Source organism: Gekko japonicus, unplaced genomic scaffold (genome assembly GCF_001447785.1).
Source record: "Gekko japonicus isolate JY-2015 unplaced genomic scaffold, Gekko_japonicus_V1.1 scaffold385, whole genome shotgun sequence".
Taxonomy (NCBI): Eukaryota; Metazoa; Chordata; class Lepidosauria; order Squamata; family Gekkonidae; genus Gekko; species Gekko japonicus.
In genome coordinates this window covers 822,505-836,880 of record NW_015162489.1, presented here as the reverse complement: position 1 = coordinate 836,880, position 14,376 = coordinate 822,505, and the positions used below count along the sequence as shown (strand labels likewise).

The 14,376-nt window shown below is 46.2% G+C and overlaps 1 protein-coding gene across 2 annotated transcripts in view; it reads right to left on the bottom strand.

Annotated features, from left to right (window-relative positions):
- SH3BP1 (SH3-domain binding protein 1) overlaps window positions 1-14,364 on the bottom strand; it is a 47,047-nt gene extending 32,683 nt beyond the window's left edge. For both annotated transcript variants that reach the window (XM_015405979.1, XM_015405980.1), the window contains exon 1: window positions 14,065-14,364. In XM_015405979.1, the coding sequence (XP_015261465.1) occupies window positions 14,065-14,126 (62 nt within the window). In that variant the 5' untranslated portion in view covers window positions 14,127-14,364. The remainder of the gene's footprint in view (window positions 1-14,064) is intronic.
- Between the last annotated feature and the right edge of the window lie 12 nt (window positions 14,365-14,376).

Below are 14,376 nucleotides of genomic sequence, written 5' to 3'. Positions count from 1 at the left end.
TGGCAAACCTAGACAACATAATAAAAAGTAGAGACATCACCCTGCCAACGAAAGTCCGTATAGTAAAAGTGATGGTATTCTTGGTAGTAATGTATGGCTCTGAGAGTTGGACCATAAGAAAGGCCAAGCGCTGAAGAACAGATGCTTTCAAATTATGGTGCTGTAGAAAACTCCTGAGAGTCCCTTGGACTGCAAGGAGATAAAATCAGTCAATCCTAAAGGAAATCAACTCTGACTGTTCCCTGGAAGGCCAGATACAGAGGCTGAAGCTCAAATACTATGGCCACCAAATGAGAAGGGAGCACTCTTTCAGAAGACCCTGATGCTGGGAGTGATTGAAGGTAAAAGAAGAAGAAGGGGACGGCAAAGGATGAGATGGTTAGACAGTGTTACCGATGACACAAACATGAAATTGAGCAAACTCCGGAGGATGGCGGAAGACAGGAGGGCCTGGCGTGATGTAGTCCGTGGGATTGTGGAGAGTTGGATTTGACTGTGCGACTGAACAACAAAAGAATGGTATGGTATAGCCCTATCTCATCAGATCTCAGAAGCTCAGTAGGGCTGGTACTTGGATGGGGGACCACCAAGGGTGACTCTGCAGAGGAAACCATTAGCAAACCACCTCTGCTTCTCACTTGCCTTGAAAGGCCCTCACTGGGGTTGCCATAAGTTCATTGTGACTTAACAGCACTTAGTAGTAGTAGTATAATCTGTCACACTGTTATCCTAGCCATCTTCTAACCAGCTCAGGAAAGCATACACAGTTCTCCACCTCTCATTTTATCCTCACAAGAACCACTGTTCAGTCAGGAGAGAGTGGCTGGCCCAAAGTCACCCTGTATCGTTTATGGCTGAGTAGGAATTGGAACCCTGGTCTCCTCAGTTCTAGTATGACTATAATAACTACTATAATCCCACTGGCTCTAAAATTACTAAAGTCTCACATTTAAGTCTACATTTTTCATGCAATTTAACTAATCTCATGAAAGGAGTCTCATTCCCTGCTAGAACTCTCTCTGTTTTCTTTTTTTGGTAGGTAAGAAGCACAAAAAGGAGGCCTGGATCTCTTCTTGGCTGCATATGCCCTGACATCAAGAAGAATTTTCAAACAAGAACTGGAGCACTTTGGACAGTACCAGTAATCTACAATGGAAGGTTAAGTGTAGCAAGTGTACAGCTCCAGAACCAGCATAGCTCCTGTGTCAGGGAATCGGGCAGCCAGCCTTAACTCTCTGTATCACTTTGGCAACTTGCCTGCTTATTGCTGTGTTTAGATGCCACCACTGCAGTTGGTGCCAGTAGCAACCCAATTGGGGTTAACTGACATAAGCCAATGTGGTTCTACATGGACCCTCAATCGGAGCAAACCTGGGTAAAGACCCGGTCTACCTGGTTGCTTGCCCCTCAGCTCCCTGATTACGCACTTATTAGTACACAGCCAAAGCTCAAGTCTGGAGGGAAAACCCTATCCATTATTGTGAGGCAAAGCACCATTGATTCCTCTCAAGGGGTAATGTGAATAGTAATGGACTTATTCCATCTTGCAGGTACTGCTAATTGGGTCTCTCTGCCTACATTGCCCTTATCATCTTCAAGGCCCAAGCTGGAAATGTGGTAATTAGCTTCTCATGAGAACCTGTGGCCCATAGGATGGGAGGGGGAATCAGGAGTAATGAGATAACTTTCTAGAGGGTTCCAGCAAGAACATGTCCTGATTGTCATCACCTGATGCTGATAGGCTGAAAAACTATAACTGAGCTACGAGCTTGGAGAAAGGAGTCTAACTTGGATTCAGATGGACTAAAAGCATGAACTACGATATGCTCATATTGCAATAGACAGCAACATAGAGAACTCATAAGCCTTTGACTCTTGAATTTAAGGTCTGTGCCATCTAACACAGGTCTTGGAAACGTGTTCAATAATTAAGCTAGTTTTTCTTGTTTTTCTTGCTGTGTCATTTTAGAGTGTTGTGTTGCCTGTAGATTAAACATTTTGTTCTAAAAGATAATAAATAAACCTTTATGCAATTTATTAAAAGTTTGGCTACTTGTGTACATAACCCCTGGGAATCTTCAGAGTTCAGCCTGGACTCCTTGGCCATTATGTTTTTATTCCACCCTTCTTCCAAGGAAACAGGTATGTTTTGTGGAATCCTAAGGCCCAGTGAAGACCAGCCGAGGCCACAATTCCATTACCAGGATATCATGTCATTTCAGAAATATTTTCCAACTTTCATGACTCATTAAACTGTACATACAGGAGAGGACTGTGTATATATAGGAAGCCAGGGGTCATTTTGTAGAAAAAGAGCTAGGGGAACTCATTAGCATAACTCATTAGCATATGCCACACACCCTGACATCACCGGAAGTGTGTCATAAGGCCACACCCCCTGACATCACCGGAAATGTGTCATAAGGCCACACACCCCGCCCCCAACGGTCCCGGCCGCCACCGCTGGCCTTGCAGCTCCACTGCCAAGCCCCATGAGGGGCCCGGCGGTGGACCTGCAAGGCCGGCAGGAGTGCAAGGAAGCCCCGCGAAGGCCCTCCCTGGCCCCAGGCAGGCAGGGGTGGGGAGAGGCAGGGAGGAAGCAACTTACCCTCCCTCTTCTCCTGCCTCCTCCTGGCTGAATGAGGACCGGAAGTGGGGCGGCCGGAAGCAGGGGGCGGGGCTTCGTCATGTGCCCCGCCCCCGTACCTCACCCGGGGGAACTGCGTTCCCCTGCGTTCCCCCCCCCCCGAAATGACCTCTGTAGGAAACCCATATTACAAATTTATACTCAGCCTGTCAAAATGATGCTTGGGTCCTCCTTGCTGGCTCACCTGTCTGCTGCTAAGCTCATTTGTCTGTCTGTCTTCACCTTCACTAGACCACTGGCCCAAATAGCCAGGACTCTTGTGCAAAGGGAAAAGAAAAGCTAGCTATCCTGAACCACTACAGGATGGGCTAAAGGCCTGGACTATGATATGCTCATATTACATAGGGTTCCCATTCACAAGGCTTTCATTCTTGAGGTACTTTAGATAAGTCTTAAATTACCAGCAATGGCGCTTTTGAAACTGTGTCACTTTCAAATAAGAAACTCAAGTGTGGAGCATCTAACCTCACAATGAAAACCTCAGCCTCGTTCCCATCACCTCCGCTGATGAGGAGCTCAACTTCTGCCATTTAGGTTCTTCTCCTTTCAGGGTGAGGACTGCACCCCAAGTGAAGGGCAGGTGAAGAGGAACAACTAAGCAGATGTAAATGGTGTGTGGCACATGTAAAAGAGGGCTTGCAGAAGAGACTGCAAGGTTAAAAAAAAGTTTAAGGGCCATCAATCACATGGCTGAAACAACTGCCCAGATAATAAGAATGGCGCAAAGCACACAGAAGCTTCCAAGGGCTTATGTATACAAAGTCCTTCCTTGACAGTATAATCAAAATTGGGCCCAATAAAAGCATGACATTATTAAAACAGTGCTGTCCTAACATTTTTCTGAGAGTAAGCCCCACTGAACTGACTACAGTAGGATTTTGAGCAGCCCCAGGCTGCATCCACACAAACAGCAGCACAATATCCATCAATGCATAGTTGCCTCTAATGTTCCCTCTAAGCAGTGGAGTCTTGTGAGCAAAACTTCTACTTTGTGAGCTACTGGCATTAAAGCTGTGAGCAGGTGATTTGGCTACTGGATAAATTACTTGGCTCTGGAGCCATCCTTCCTGTGCTAAGATAAAAATGTGTGAGCTAGAGGCTAAAAAACTGTGAGCTAGCTCACACTAATTCAGCTTAGAGGGAACACTGCATCCCTGTTTAGGATTGCTTTCAAAACTTACTAATCTGTGAGACTTTGCACACACACACACACACACACACATCATCTCACTTAAACTGGGCTGCCACCCATGCACAGAGTTCGATGTGCCACAGAGCTTCTATCTAGGGATGCCAGCCTCCAGGTGGGACTTCAGAATCCGCTGGAATTATATAGCTCATCTCCAGACTACAGAGATCAGGTCTCCTGGAGAAAATGGATGCTTTAGAGACTGGACTTGTACCCCATGGCATTGTACCCCACTGAGGTCCCTGTCCTCCCCAGGCTCCATCCTCAAATCTCCAGGAGTTTCCCAACCTGGATCTGGCAGCCCTCCCCCCCCCCCCATTCGCCACTGGTGGCCAGGAATGACGTGGGAACCCTATGCTTTGCATGGGTGGCAGCCCAGTTTAAACGAGTCACTGTGTGAATTCAAAGTCTCACAGAGATGACTATGTTTTGCCTCACCCAGTGTCACATTTAAATTATTCCTCTATAGGAGTAACTGGACATCCAACACTCCTTTAGCTTCTTTTTTTTGGGGGGGGGGGAGTAGTTCTAGAACATTTTGATCTTGTCCCACACAGGAACATGAGGACAGTTTGAAAACCTGTTGTTTCAAGCAGTATGGAGGTGGGAAGGCATGCAGGGCCAAGCCGTAAACAGAACAAGCCAAAATTCCTCTCACAGTCAGTCCAAAAGTATAAGCAATTTTTCTCCTCCTACCCTTTCTATAGCCTTTATAGAGAACTTGTTCTGGATACATCATGCCTTTAGGCCTCCCAAAGACTGTTAGGTCATGGTGGGGTTGGAGTTCTGCTGGAATTACAACTGATCTTTGGACTACAGAAATCAGTTTCCACAGGAGGAAATGCCAGATTCAGAGGGCGGACTCTATGGTATCACATCCCCACAGAGCTCCCTCCCCTCCCCAGGCACTGCCCCCCCCCCAAGTCTCCCAAATCTCTCAACCTAGCATTGGTGACCTTAATTACATTTCATCTCCGCCAGGTAAATCCTAAGAATTTTGGACTGTGCATTTTAAGGAACGTTTTGTGGCCCTTTCCCTTCAACATGCTGCAGCTAGCAATAATTTATTTAAAATGTTTATATCCCTGCTGTCCCCATAAAGCTTGTCTGAGGCAGCTGACAATGTTCCATGAAACCCACTATAAACTCACAGAACATAAAGCGTCCATAGGTACAAAGATCATAGAAGCAGTTGCATCGTCTTAAAATCCGACAAGAAACAAGCAGACATGAAAGCGGTAGGAGATATCAGATAAAGAATTCACAGTATGGGGCGATTACATAAAAGCTTAAGTAAACAAAAATGGTTTTTCACCTGGTGCCTGAAGGAGCACAAATTTGGTGCCAGGCAATCTTATGTGCAGCGGGAACTTCAGCTCTGATTCTCACCCACCTCACTTTCTGACAGTGTGAGAACATAGTACAGGGCCCCTGAAAATTATCTTCACTGACAGATGAGTTCATGTGGAAAAGATGAAGCTGTTTGTGACACATCTGTATTTGAATCTGTGTAGCCATCACTTATATGAGGGCTGGCATAGGGTGGCAGGTAGCACCTCGAGATTATTTATTTATTTGTTTAGATGTATATCCCGCCCTCCCCACAAGCAGGCTTTTCCCCTGCAATTACAATTGATCTCCAGACAACCAAAATCTGTTCCCCTGGAGAAAACAGCTGCGTTGGAGGGTGGACACTATATGGCATTATACCCTGCTGAGGTCTCTCCCCTTCCCAAACTTCCCTAGGCTCCACCCCCAAAATCTCCAAGTATTTCCCAACCCAGAGCTGGCAATCCAATGCAGTGGATAGAGTGTCAGACTAGGACCTGGGATGACTGGGTTTGAATCCCCCGCACTCGACCATGGAAGTCTGCCAGGTGACCTTGGGCCCATCACAATCTCTCAGCCTAACCTACCCTTGCAGGGTTGTTGCTGTGAGGATAAAGTGGAGAAGTGGGGAACTATGTGAAAAGCTGTTTTTCTCAAAGGAGAAAAGCAGGATATCAGTTTTTCCTTGCATGGAAACAAACTACCATTCTTGGGTTGCTGAATTCAGTGTCCATTTCTAATTTGTGAGATTCAGGATTTAATTGCAAGATCTGCCTGTCCGCTCTACCTCTGTCACTTGCAATTAAAAACAACTGTGTCTTATTTCTCAGCAACACAAACTCCTATAAAACAGACAGCTGGCATGTTTTCCTTCTCCTCCAGCTTTCATTTATTCGTTTCCAGTCATTAAAAAAAAAGACATTTCAGCAGGGTTCTTATAGATTTGATGCCCAAGCTGTTGTGTGCTACAGCTGGCAAACTGCAGTTCTAAAAATTTTTCACCATTGTTGACTGCTTGACCCTAGTGAGCGCAGGACTCCCAGTCACGAAGAAATAAAAATCTGAGTGTTCAAAGCACATCTCATAGACTACCTCACAATCCCTACAAGAAACCTGCTATTTACGGTTGCCAACCTTCAGGCGATGTCTGGAGATCTCCTGGAATTGCAACTGATGCCCGGGTGATAGAGAGAGATTTCCTGGAGAAAAAGGCTGCTTCGTAAGGTGGACTCTGTGGCATTATACCACACTGAAGGCCTTCCCTTCCCCAAACCCCACCCTCCCCAGGCTCCAGGAATTTCCAAACCCAGAGCTGGCAACACTTTGTGTTGCCCCAGAATTTCAGATGGCGGGCTGCGGCTAATAGTAGCTTGCCACAAACCACCTGATTCATAGGATTACCAATCTCCAGGTGGGGCCTGGAGATATCCTGCTATTACCATTGGTCTCCAGGCAATGGAGATCAGATCCTCTAGAGAAAATGGCTAACTTGGAGGGTGGACTCTATGGCACTGTACCCTGCCGACATCCCTCCCTGCTCCAAACTCTGCCCATCCCAGGCTTCACCCCTAAAATCTCCAGGTAGTTCCCCACTCAGAGCTGGTAACCCTAATTGCAGCTGATCTTCAGACTACAGAGATCAGTTTCCTGTGGAGGAAATGGCAGATCTGGAGGGCAAGACTGTATGGTATACCGTAGAGCCTAGAGGAGCAGAAGTCTTAGAATGGCATAACATCCCCACTTAGCTCCAAACTCCCCAAACTCTGCCTTCCCTAGGCACTGCCCCCACATCTCCGGGTATTTTCCCAGCCAGAGATGATAACCCTGTGTGAGTTCATGGCTGAGGCAAGGCTCATAGCTAAGTCTCTTCACATTACACAAAATTATGCTTTGTTGGCATTTCAGCAAAAGGAGTAGCTGAGTCAGCCAAATGTGCCTGCAATATCCAGAGATATTAGGCCTACTACCACAGTCCTTACCACAACACAGAACACCATGAAAGGTTTGTTTTGCGGCTAATATTGCTTTTATGCAGGTAAAAAGGTAAAGGTTCCCTTCCTTGAAAGCCAGTTGAGTCCGACTCTAGGGTTACGGTGCTCATCTCCATTTCAAAGCTGAAGAGCCAGCGCTGTCCGAAGACATTTCTGTGGTCGTGTGGCCAGCATGACTAAACACCAAGGCGCACAGAACGCTGTTACCTTCCCACCGAAGTAGTACCTATTTATCTACTTGCAATTTCTTGCTTTCGAACTGCTAGGTTGGCAGGAGCTGGAACTAGAGACGGGAGCTCACTCCGTCATGTGGCACACTCGGGTCTCGAACTGCTGAACTACCGACCTTCCACAGCCTGCAGTTCAGCGTCTTAACCACTTGAGCCACCGCAGCTCCCAAATGCGGGTTCCACTGGGTAAAATCTGAGATGATGGTCAATAATGCAACAAAGATGTTTGGGTTTTTTGTTGTAAGTCTGCTATTTTCGCCATAACAAACTGTTCCCAAAGTTTGTCATGCCACACTGAAAGCGTTGGGGGAGTAGGGGATTTCCAGAGGGTGGCTATTGTTAATTTAGCCGTAGCCAGAAGTATTGCTGTGAGGTCCCTTGCCTCTGTGTTGGAATTATGAGAAGCTGTGTGTATGCTGGTTATATAACTCACATCTTTTTGCGGTTTACTCTCCCTGGTTTTTGTATGTTGTGTTATGTAATGTATGGATTGTAACACATGAAAGAACGTTATGCTGTGTTACGTATTGTATGGATTGTAACGTATAAAAGAACAAAAATAAATTAAAAAAAATAATAATGCAACAAAGAGAAACTATGTGTTGACTGCTCAATGGAGTTTAAAAATAACATTTTACAAACACACTCACAAATGTTCTCCATCTCCCAAAAATATCTAGTTGCACCCTAAGGATTTATAGAACAAAGTTTGAGTCCAGTGGCACATTTAAGACCAACAAAGTTTTATTCACAGTATGAGCTTCCATGTGCATGCACACTTCCTCAAATAACAGATAACAGAAGATATCTGAGGAAGTGTGTGTGTGCACACGAAAGCTCATACCCTGAATAAAACTCTGTTGGTCTTAAAGGTGCCCCACTGGACTCAAGCTTTGTTCTGCTGCTTCAGACCAACACAGTTGCCCACCTGGTTTGATCCTAAGGGGGTAAGTACACTATGAACCTATGCTGATTTTAATATCAGTAATTCACACAGTAGGGCTGCCAAATCCCCGCAGGGGGCAGATTTCCCCCCGCTTTGGAGGCCCGATTTACGCCCCCGCGGAATCGGGCCCCGGGGGAAACCCCCACACACCCCCGCGGGCACGTCACCCGGATGTGACGTCGCACGCTGGGGGCGGGGCCACAGCCATTTGAGGGGAAAACTCTATGTTTTCCCTTCAAATGGCTGTGGCCCCGCCCCCAGCATGCCCGGCATCATGACATCACATCTGGGTGATGTAGATGCGGCGTGCGCGTGCACCGGGAGCTGCCCAGGAGTCCCCCACCAAGGAGGTGAGTGCCATTTGGCAACACTATCACACAGTGCTATCCAAATAATTCTGGGGGCCATTGTTTGATAAAGGTGCAGTTCTTTCGGCTAGAGATACTTAGTGCCCCCCCACCCCACCCAATGTCAGCTTTACGGGTTCCTTGGGGAGAAGGCCTATGAAAACAGCTTATGTCTGTATTATGAACTGAGATCGAGGCAGCTTCTTGAACAAGTGATTTCGTTTTATTCAGCTCATAACACACAAGACGAGCTTCATAGAACAAGGCTGACATATACGATTTGAACGGGCAAAACCACACCCAGCAAACAGATAACAACCAATAGGAACATGGAGCTTGGAACCAATGAGAGTGGTTTCCGCCAAAGACAAAGGCTTCTCTGATTGGCCCATTAGGTTAATCCTTGCAATGCTTTTTTTATATAGACTGTGCATATGATCACTCATGTCTTTATCACATTAAGATATAACAGTCTGTAGCATAGATAAACCTCTAATGTCAACTAATGACAGATTGTGTTTATTGTGGTACACAAGAACAGGAAACTCTCAACTGAGGGGGGGAATGGCTTTTATAGTAGTGTGGGGGGAAAGAAGGAAGCATTGTAGCAACAGGTGAAAGCAACTGAGGCTCAGAACAATTTTTAATCCGGAATTTGTCTCTTGCGAATGTTGTTCATATGAACTAGAAAGAGGAAGAGGTGCATTTACAGTTCCCTACCCTTGGGATCAGCAACACTTTTTATAATAACTCCAGTTAGATGTAAAAAAGAAGCAGCCTAAATGTTGTTAAGGATTCTTGTTTATAGTACAATTATACAAGGATGATTTGAGGTCTATGATGACCCCCTGTTGAAAAGCATAGACCTGAGAAGAAGAAGAGATTGGATTTATACCCTGCCCTTCACTACCCCAAAGGTGTCTGAGCGGCTTACAAACTCCTTTCCCTTCCCCTCCCCACAACAGACACCCTGTGAGGTAGGTGGGGCTGAGAGAGCTCTTGACAGAAACTGCTTTTTCAAGAACACCCCTTATCAGAACTACGGTTTGCCCAAGATCATATAGCCAGGTGCAAGTGGAGGAGTGGGGAATCAAACCCAGTTCTCCCAGATTAGAGTTCGCGCACTTAACCACTCCTTCACTTGCACCTGTGCATTAAAAAGACTCATACCCTCAGGGGAGGTGCATACATGCATATATATTATATATAGACACACAGAGAGAGCTTATCTTAACTGTTACTTCAACACAGAGGCTGCTGTTCAGGTGAATGTGTTTTCAGAGTATTGGACTCATCCCTCCCCGAGTTGCTTTAGTGTGCAATGCTTTATTTTCCCCATTTGCTTCAATTATTTATTCCATCTATACCTACCCTTTCTCCACAATGGGGTACCAAAGCAGCTTGTGCTATTCCTCTGTTTTATCTTTACAACAACAGTTGCCCACCTGGTAAGCTAGGTAAAGGTAAAGGTTCCCTTGCTCGAAAGCCAGTCGAATCCGACTCTAGGGTTGCGGTGCTCATCTCTGTTTCAAAGTCAAAGAGCCAGCGCTGTCCAAAGACATTTCCGTGGCCGGTATGACTAAACGCCAAGGCGCACGGAACGCTGTTACCTTCCCACCGAAGTGGTACCTATTTATCTACTTGCAATTTCTTGCTTTCGAACTGCTAGGTTGGCAGGAGCTGGAACTAGAGACGGGAGCTCACTCCGTCATGCGGCACCCGGGTCTCGAACTGCTGAACTACCGACCTTCCACAGCCTGCAGTTCAGCGTCTTAACCACTTGAGCCACCGCAGCTCCTGTGAGGTAAGCTAGGCTGATATAATTAAGGTTGCCAACGTCCAGGTGGAGTTCTTCTGGAATTACAACTGATCTCCAGTCTACAGAGATCAGTTCTCATTAAAAAAATGGCTGCTTTGGAGAGTGGACTGTATGGTATACCTTGATTTAGACTGTATGGTATACCTAGGTAAACTCTCCCTTCCAGAGGAACCACCCTAGGGTTACCAACTCCAGGCTGGGAAATTCCTGGACATTTGGGCATGGAGCCTGAGGAGAGTGAGATTTCAGGAGGGGAGAGACCTCAGTGGGCCATTTTCTCCAGTGGAACTGATCTTAGATCAGTTGCAATTCCAGGAGATCCCCAGGATCCATTTGGAGGCTGACAACCCTATACTATGCCTAAGCTCCAGGAATTTCTCAGGCCAGAGTTGCAAACCCTTCTAAAAGTTTGTGACTGACCCAAGCTCACCCAGCAAGCTTCTAGGCAGAGCGGGAATTTGAATCGGAGTCTCCCAGATCCGAGTCCAAACCCTATGCCACACTGTCCAATACCTAGCCGAACACCCTTCCAGTGGAATTCTTAGTTGTTTAAAAACAACAAGGGGGGGCTTCCAAGCTTTGGTGCTTTAAAGATGGTCACGTCTTCTCGCAGCTCTGAGAGATGCGTGCCATGAATCAGAGGATAGGAGGGGGCGCAATCGTCCGCGCTCCCCATGGAGCCCTTGGGCAATGGGCTCCTAGCCAGGGGGCTTCTGGAGAGCCCTTCCTTCGGCTGACAGCTGACGTAGGGGGGCTACTCTCTGCCCTGATTCCCAGCATTGTACTCAAAGCGCACGCTGGGACAAGCGTATGAAGGTTTGGCAATTTAACTCTACCCAGCGAGATCTCAGGGAGACCTGTTGGATCATTCTGAAGACTGATGAGTGAGTTAAAGTTGAAGTGAGATATCGAAGCCTTGATGCGAAGCCCCCCCCAATACAAGCGGGAGGGGGGAAGGGACGCCCTACCCCCTAAATGACCTGAAGCGGAAACACGACGGGGGGGACTGAGCATGCAGTGGCATGGATTATAACAGAAGGACTAGAGCAGAGAATTTGAAAGTAATCATAAAGAGTAACATTTTTTTTTATAAGCAGTTTGTAACCTTCAACACTTGGGCTTTTAGTGCCTCCTTTTTCTTTCTCCCATAGTTTGTAGTTTTCCCTCCCCTTTTCATTGTAGTTTTGTAGGTTTTTTTAGAAATGCAAATTTTAAAAAATCCCCTTTAGGGGGCCAACAACAACAACAACAAGGGGTACAGGGACTGGAACAACAGAAGAAACACCTGCTTCAGGATCAGAGAGAAGAATGTTGTACAGTTTTGGGGGAAAGTTCACTGTCATGGTTGGGTTAACTATAACTCCTCCTCTTCCACACACACACAGAAGGGTTAAAATCAAATACACCTTATAATCAGCGTAGCTTTGTACAATGAATGCAGATACCCCAACCCCCCCCCCCAGCCCCACATGTAAATAGCCACTGATTTGCCTATAACAAGATACTCTTCCTTGCCCAGCTTGGAATGAGATGACTAACACCTAAGCTCACTCTCTTTATGCACCACTCTAACAGCTAGACAGGGAAGACGGGAAAAGCAGCTACAGGGCCTCTCAGTGGAAGGACCGGTCGCATCATGTCATTCCCAAGCTTTGCAAGGGAGGAGTTCATAACAGCAGAACTCATTAGCAGGGAGTGGGAGGAAGCACACCTAACAAGGGAAGAGCAGTAACAATAATTATTGTTTTAAAAGGAAAATTAAAAATACATTATCAACACGATTGTACGAAGGCAGCCCTGACTCAAGCTAGTACTAAAAGTTTTATCCTATTTAAACAGAAATAATGAAAAACTCTTATATCTATTAAAGTATCTGCAATATAAGGACAATAATATTGACCTGCTTTACAGGGCTGATTAATGGAGAACTGACAGCATAGGTCCCCCCCCTTTACCTTTACCTGCTCTAATTTACATACGTTCTCAGGTAGAGGAAAGCCTTTCCCAGCACCTGCTATTTGAAATCATCTTACTGGAGATGCCTGGGAATGAATTTGGAACTTCTTTCGGGAAAGGTAATTCCTTTTCCACTAAGCCTCAACTCCTCCCCTTGTATCCCCAATCCCCTAGAATTGTCAATAGCTAGATTTTATTTCAAAGATGTACTTGATACCACCACCACCACCACCTTCAAGCTGAAAAATGTGTAAACTATTTGCTTTCAGGGGCACTCAGGAGCCAGTGGAGGTAGCCGCAGGGCAAATCCATATGGCTGTCTGTCATTTATCAGAGGTAGGGCAACCTATGCATATGCTGTGATTCAATACAAGCACATAATATGGCACTAAGCATAGAATTAATTTTCCTGTGAACCTTGGGATTCAGTTAAAGAAAGAACAAGTTTCTAGTCCATATAATTGTAAAGACAGGCTTCAAAATATGCAGACACATTGATGGAGAGCAGACTAATTAGCCACCCATAATAACTGTATGAAGCCTCCGTGTTCGGAGCCAATTTGCAACTGAACACCAGTTTTTGGGTGTAACAGTGGAAGAGGGTTAGTGCCTTCTTGTCTTGCTTGTGAGCTTCCCCAAGACATCCTGGATGGCCAGTGTGGGAAACAGGATGCTGGACTAGATGGACTTTCAGTCTGATCTAGCAGGGCTCTTCTGGCAATCCTTGATGGAAACTCCAAAGCTTGAATAAAGGTTTTCAATGGCAATGGGCAAGAAGTTTAGTAGCCTGCCCAGCTTCCATGTACCTTCTAATTTCTTACAGAAGCAGAATTACATTCTGTGCAATAGGATTTTAATTAAAAACAAAACACTGCAGAGTATACATAGCTCACCAGAGGAGCTCAGCACTCACTTCAGGTTTGTAAAAGAAGTGCAGGAACACTGACTGACCTAGTAAAACCTCCCAAATGCTTAGCTAGTCTAAGGGTGGATACAGATGCCTATTATACCAGGCATTCTACCACACATAGACACCTGAATTTCGATATACCACATGACAACAGGTCATCTGGACATGCCTTCTTGCTAGCCTGCCATTGATAGCTCAGGGTGACTGACTGGAAACATTGACCATAATTTGAAGGAAGGATTCAGACACCTGCTAATCATGAAACAGCTGTTTGAAAGACTACTTCACAGTGGCTTTAAACACGTTAAAAAGTTTGTCTGTGGGCCACTTGGAAACCCAGCAAAGTGCATGCAGCTGGTGGAGAATTTCCTGCTAAACTGAAGGCCCCAGGTGAGCACCACTCCGTGTGTTGGCCTGAGGTACGTTTTAAGGTAGCTACTGCCTAGTTAGCAGTTGTCTAAATCCAGACGATGTTTTTGTCTGAACCACTCAAGTTCTTGTGCAAAGTACTGAAAAACTACTTGGCTCTCACCCACTGAAGGGCCCCCTGGCTCACTCAAGTTTTGCACAAAGTTCTGAGGCACGACCCAGCCCACTGGAGTCACGCAGTGTGCCATTTTGAGGGACTACCTGTGCACTGCCTATAGGGGGAGCGTTTGGAGGTGGGTCCTGCAGATTAGGCCAAGAAGCCAGTCCTTACCGTCCACTGATGTTGGGGTGGCTGAGCTGCTGCCGCATCCGGTTGAACTGTCTCTTCATCATCTTGGGAGAAAGAGTGGACAGCGTCCCCCGCAAGAATTGACCAGACCTGCAGGGTTTTTCCTCTCAGCACAAGCCAGCTGCACTTGTTGCCATCAGTCGCTCTCTCTTTCTCTCTCCTCCTCCTCCTCCTCCTCCTCAGCAGGCTTGTTTCTGTCACTTCCTTGTCATTCTCTATCCTGCCCTCCCTGCTGTTTTCCCTCTCTATTCCTCCCTCTCTTTTTGTAGCTTCGCTCCTGCTGTTTTTACTTCC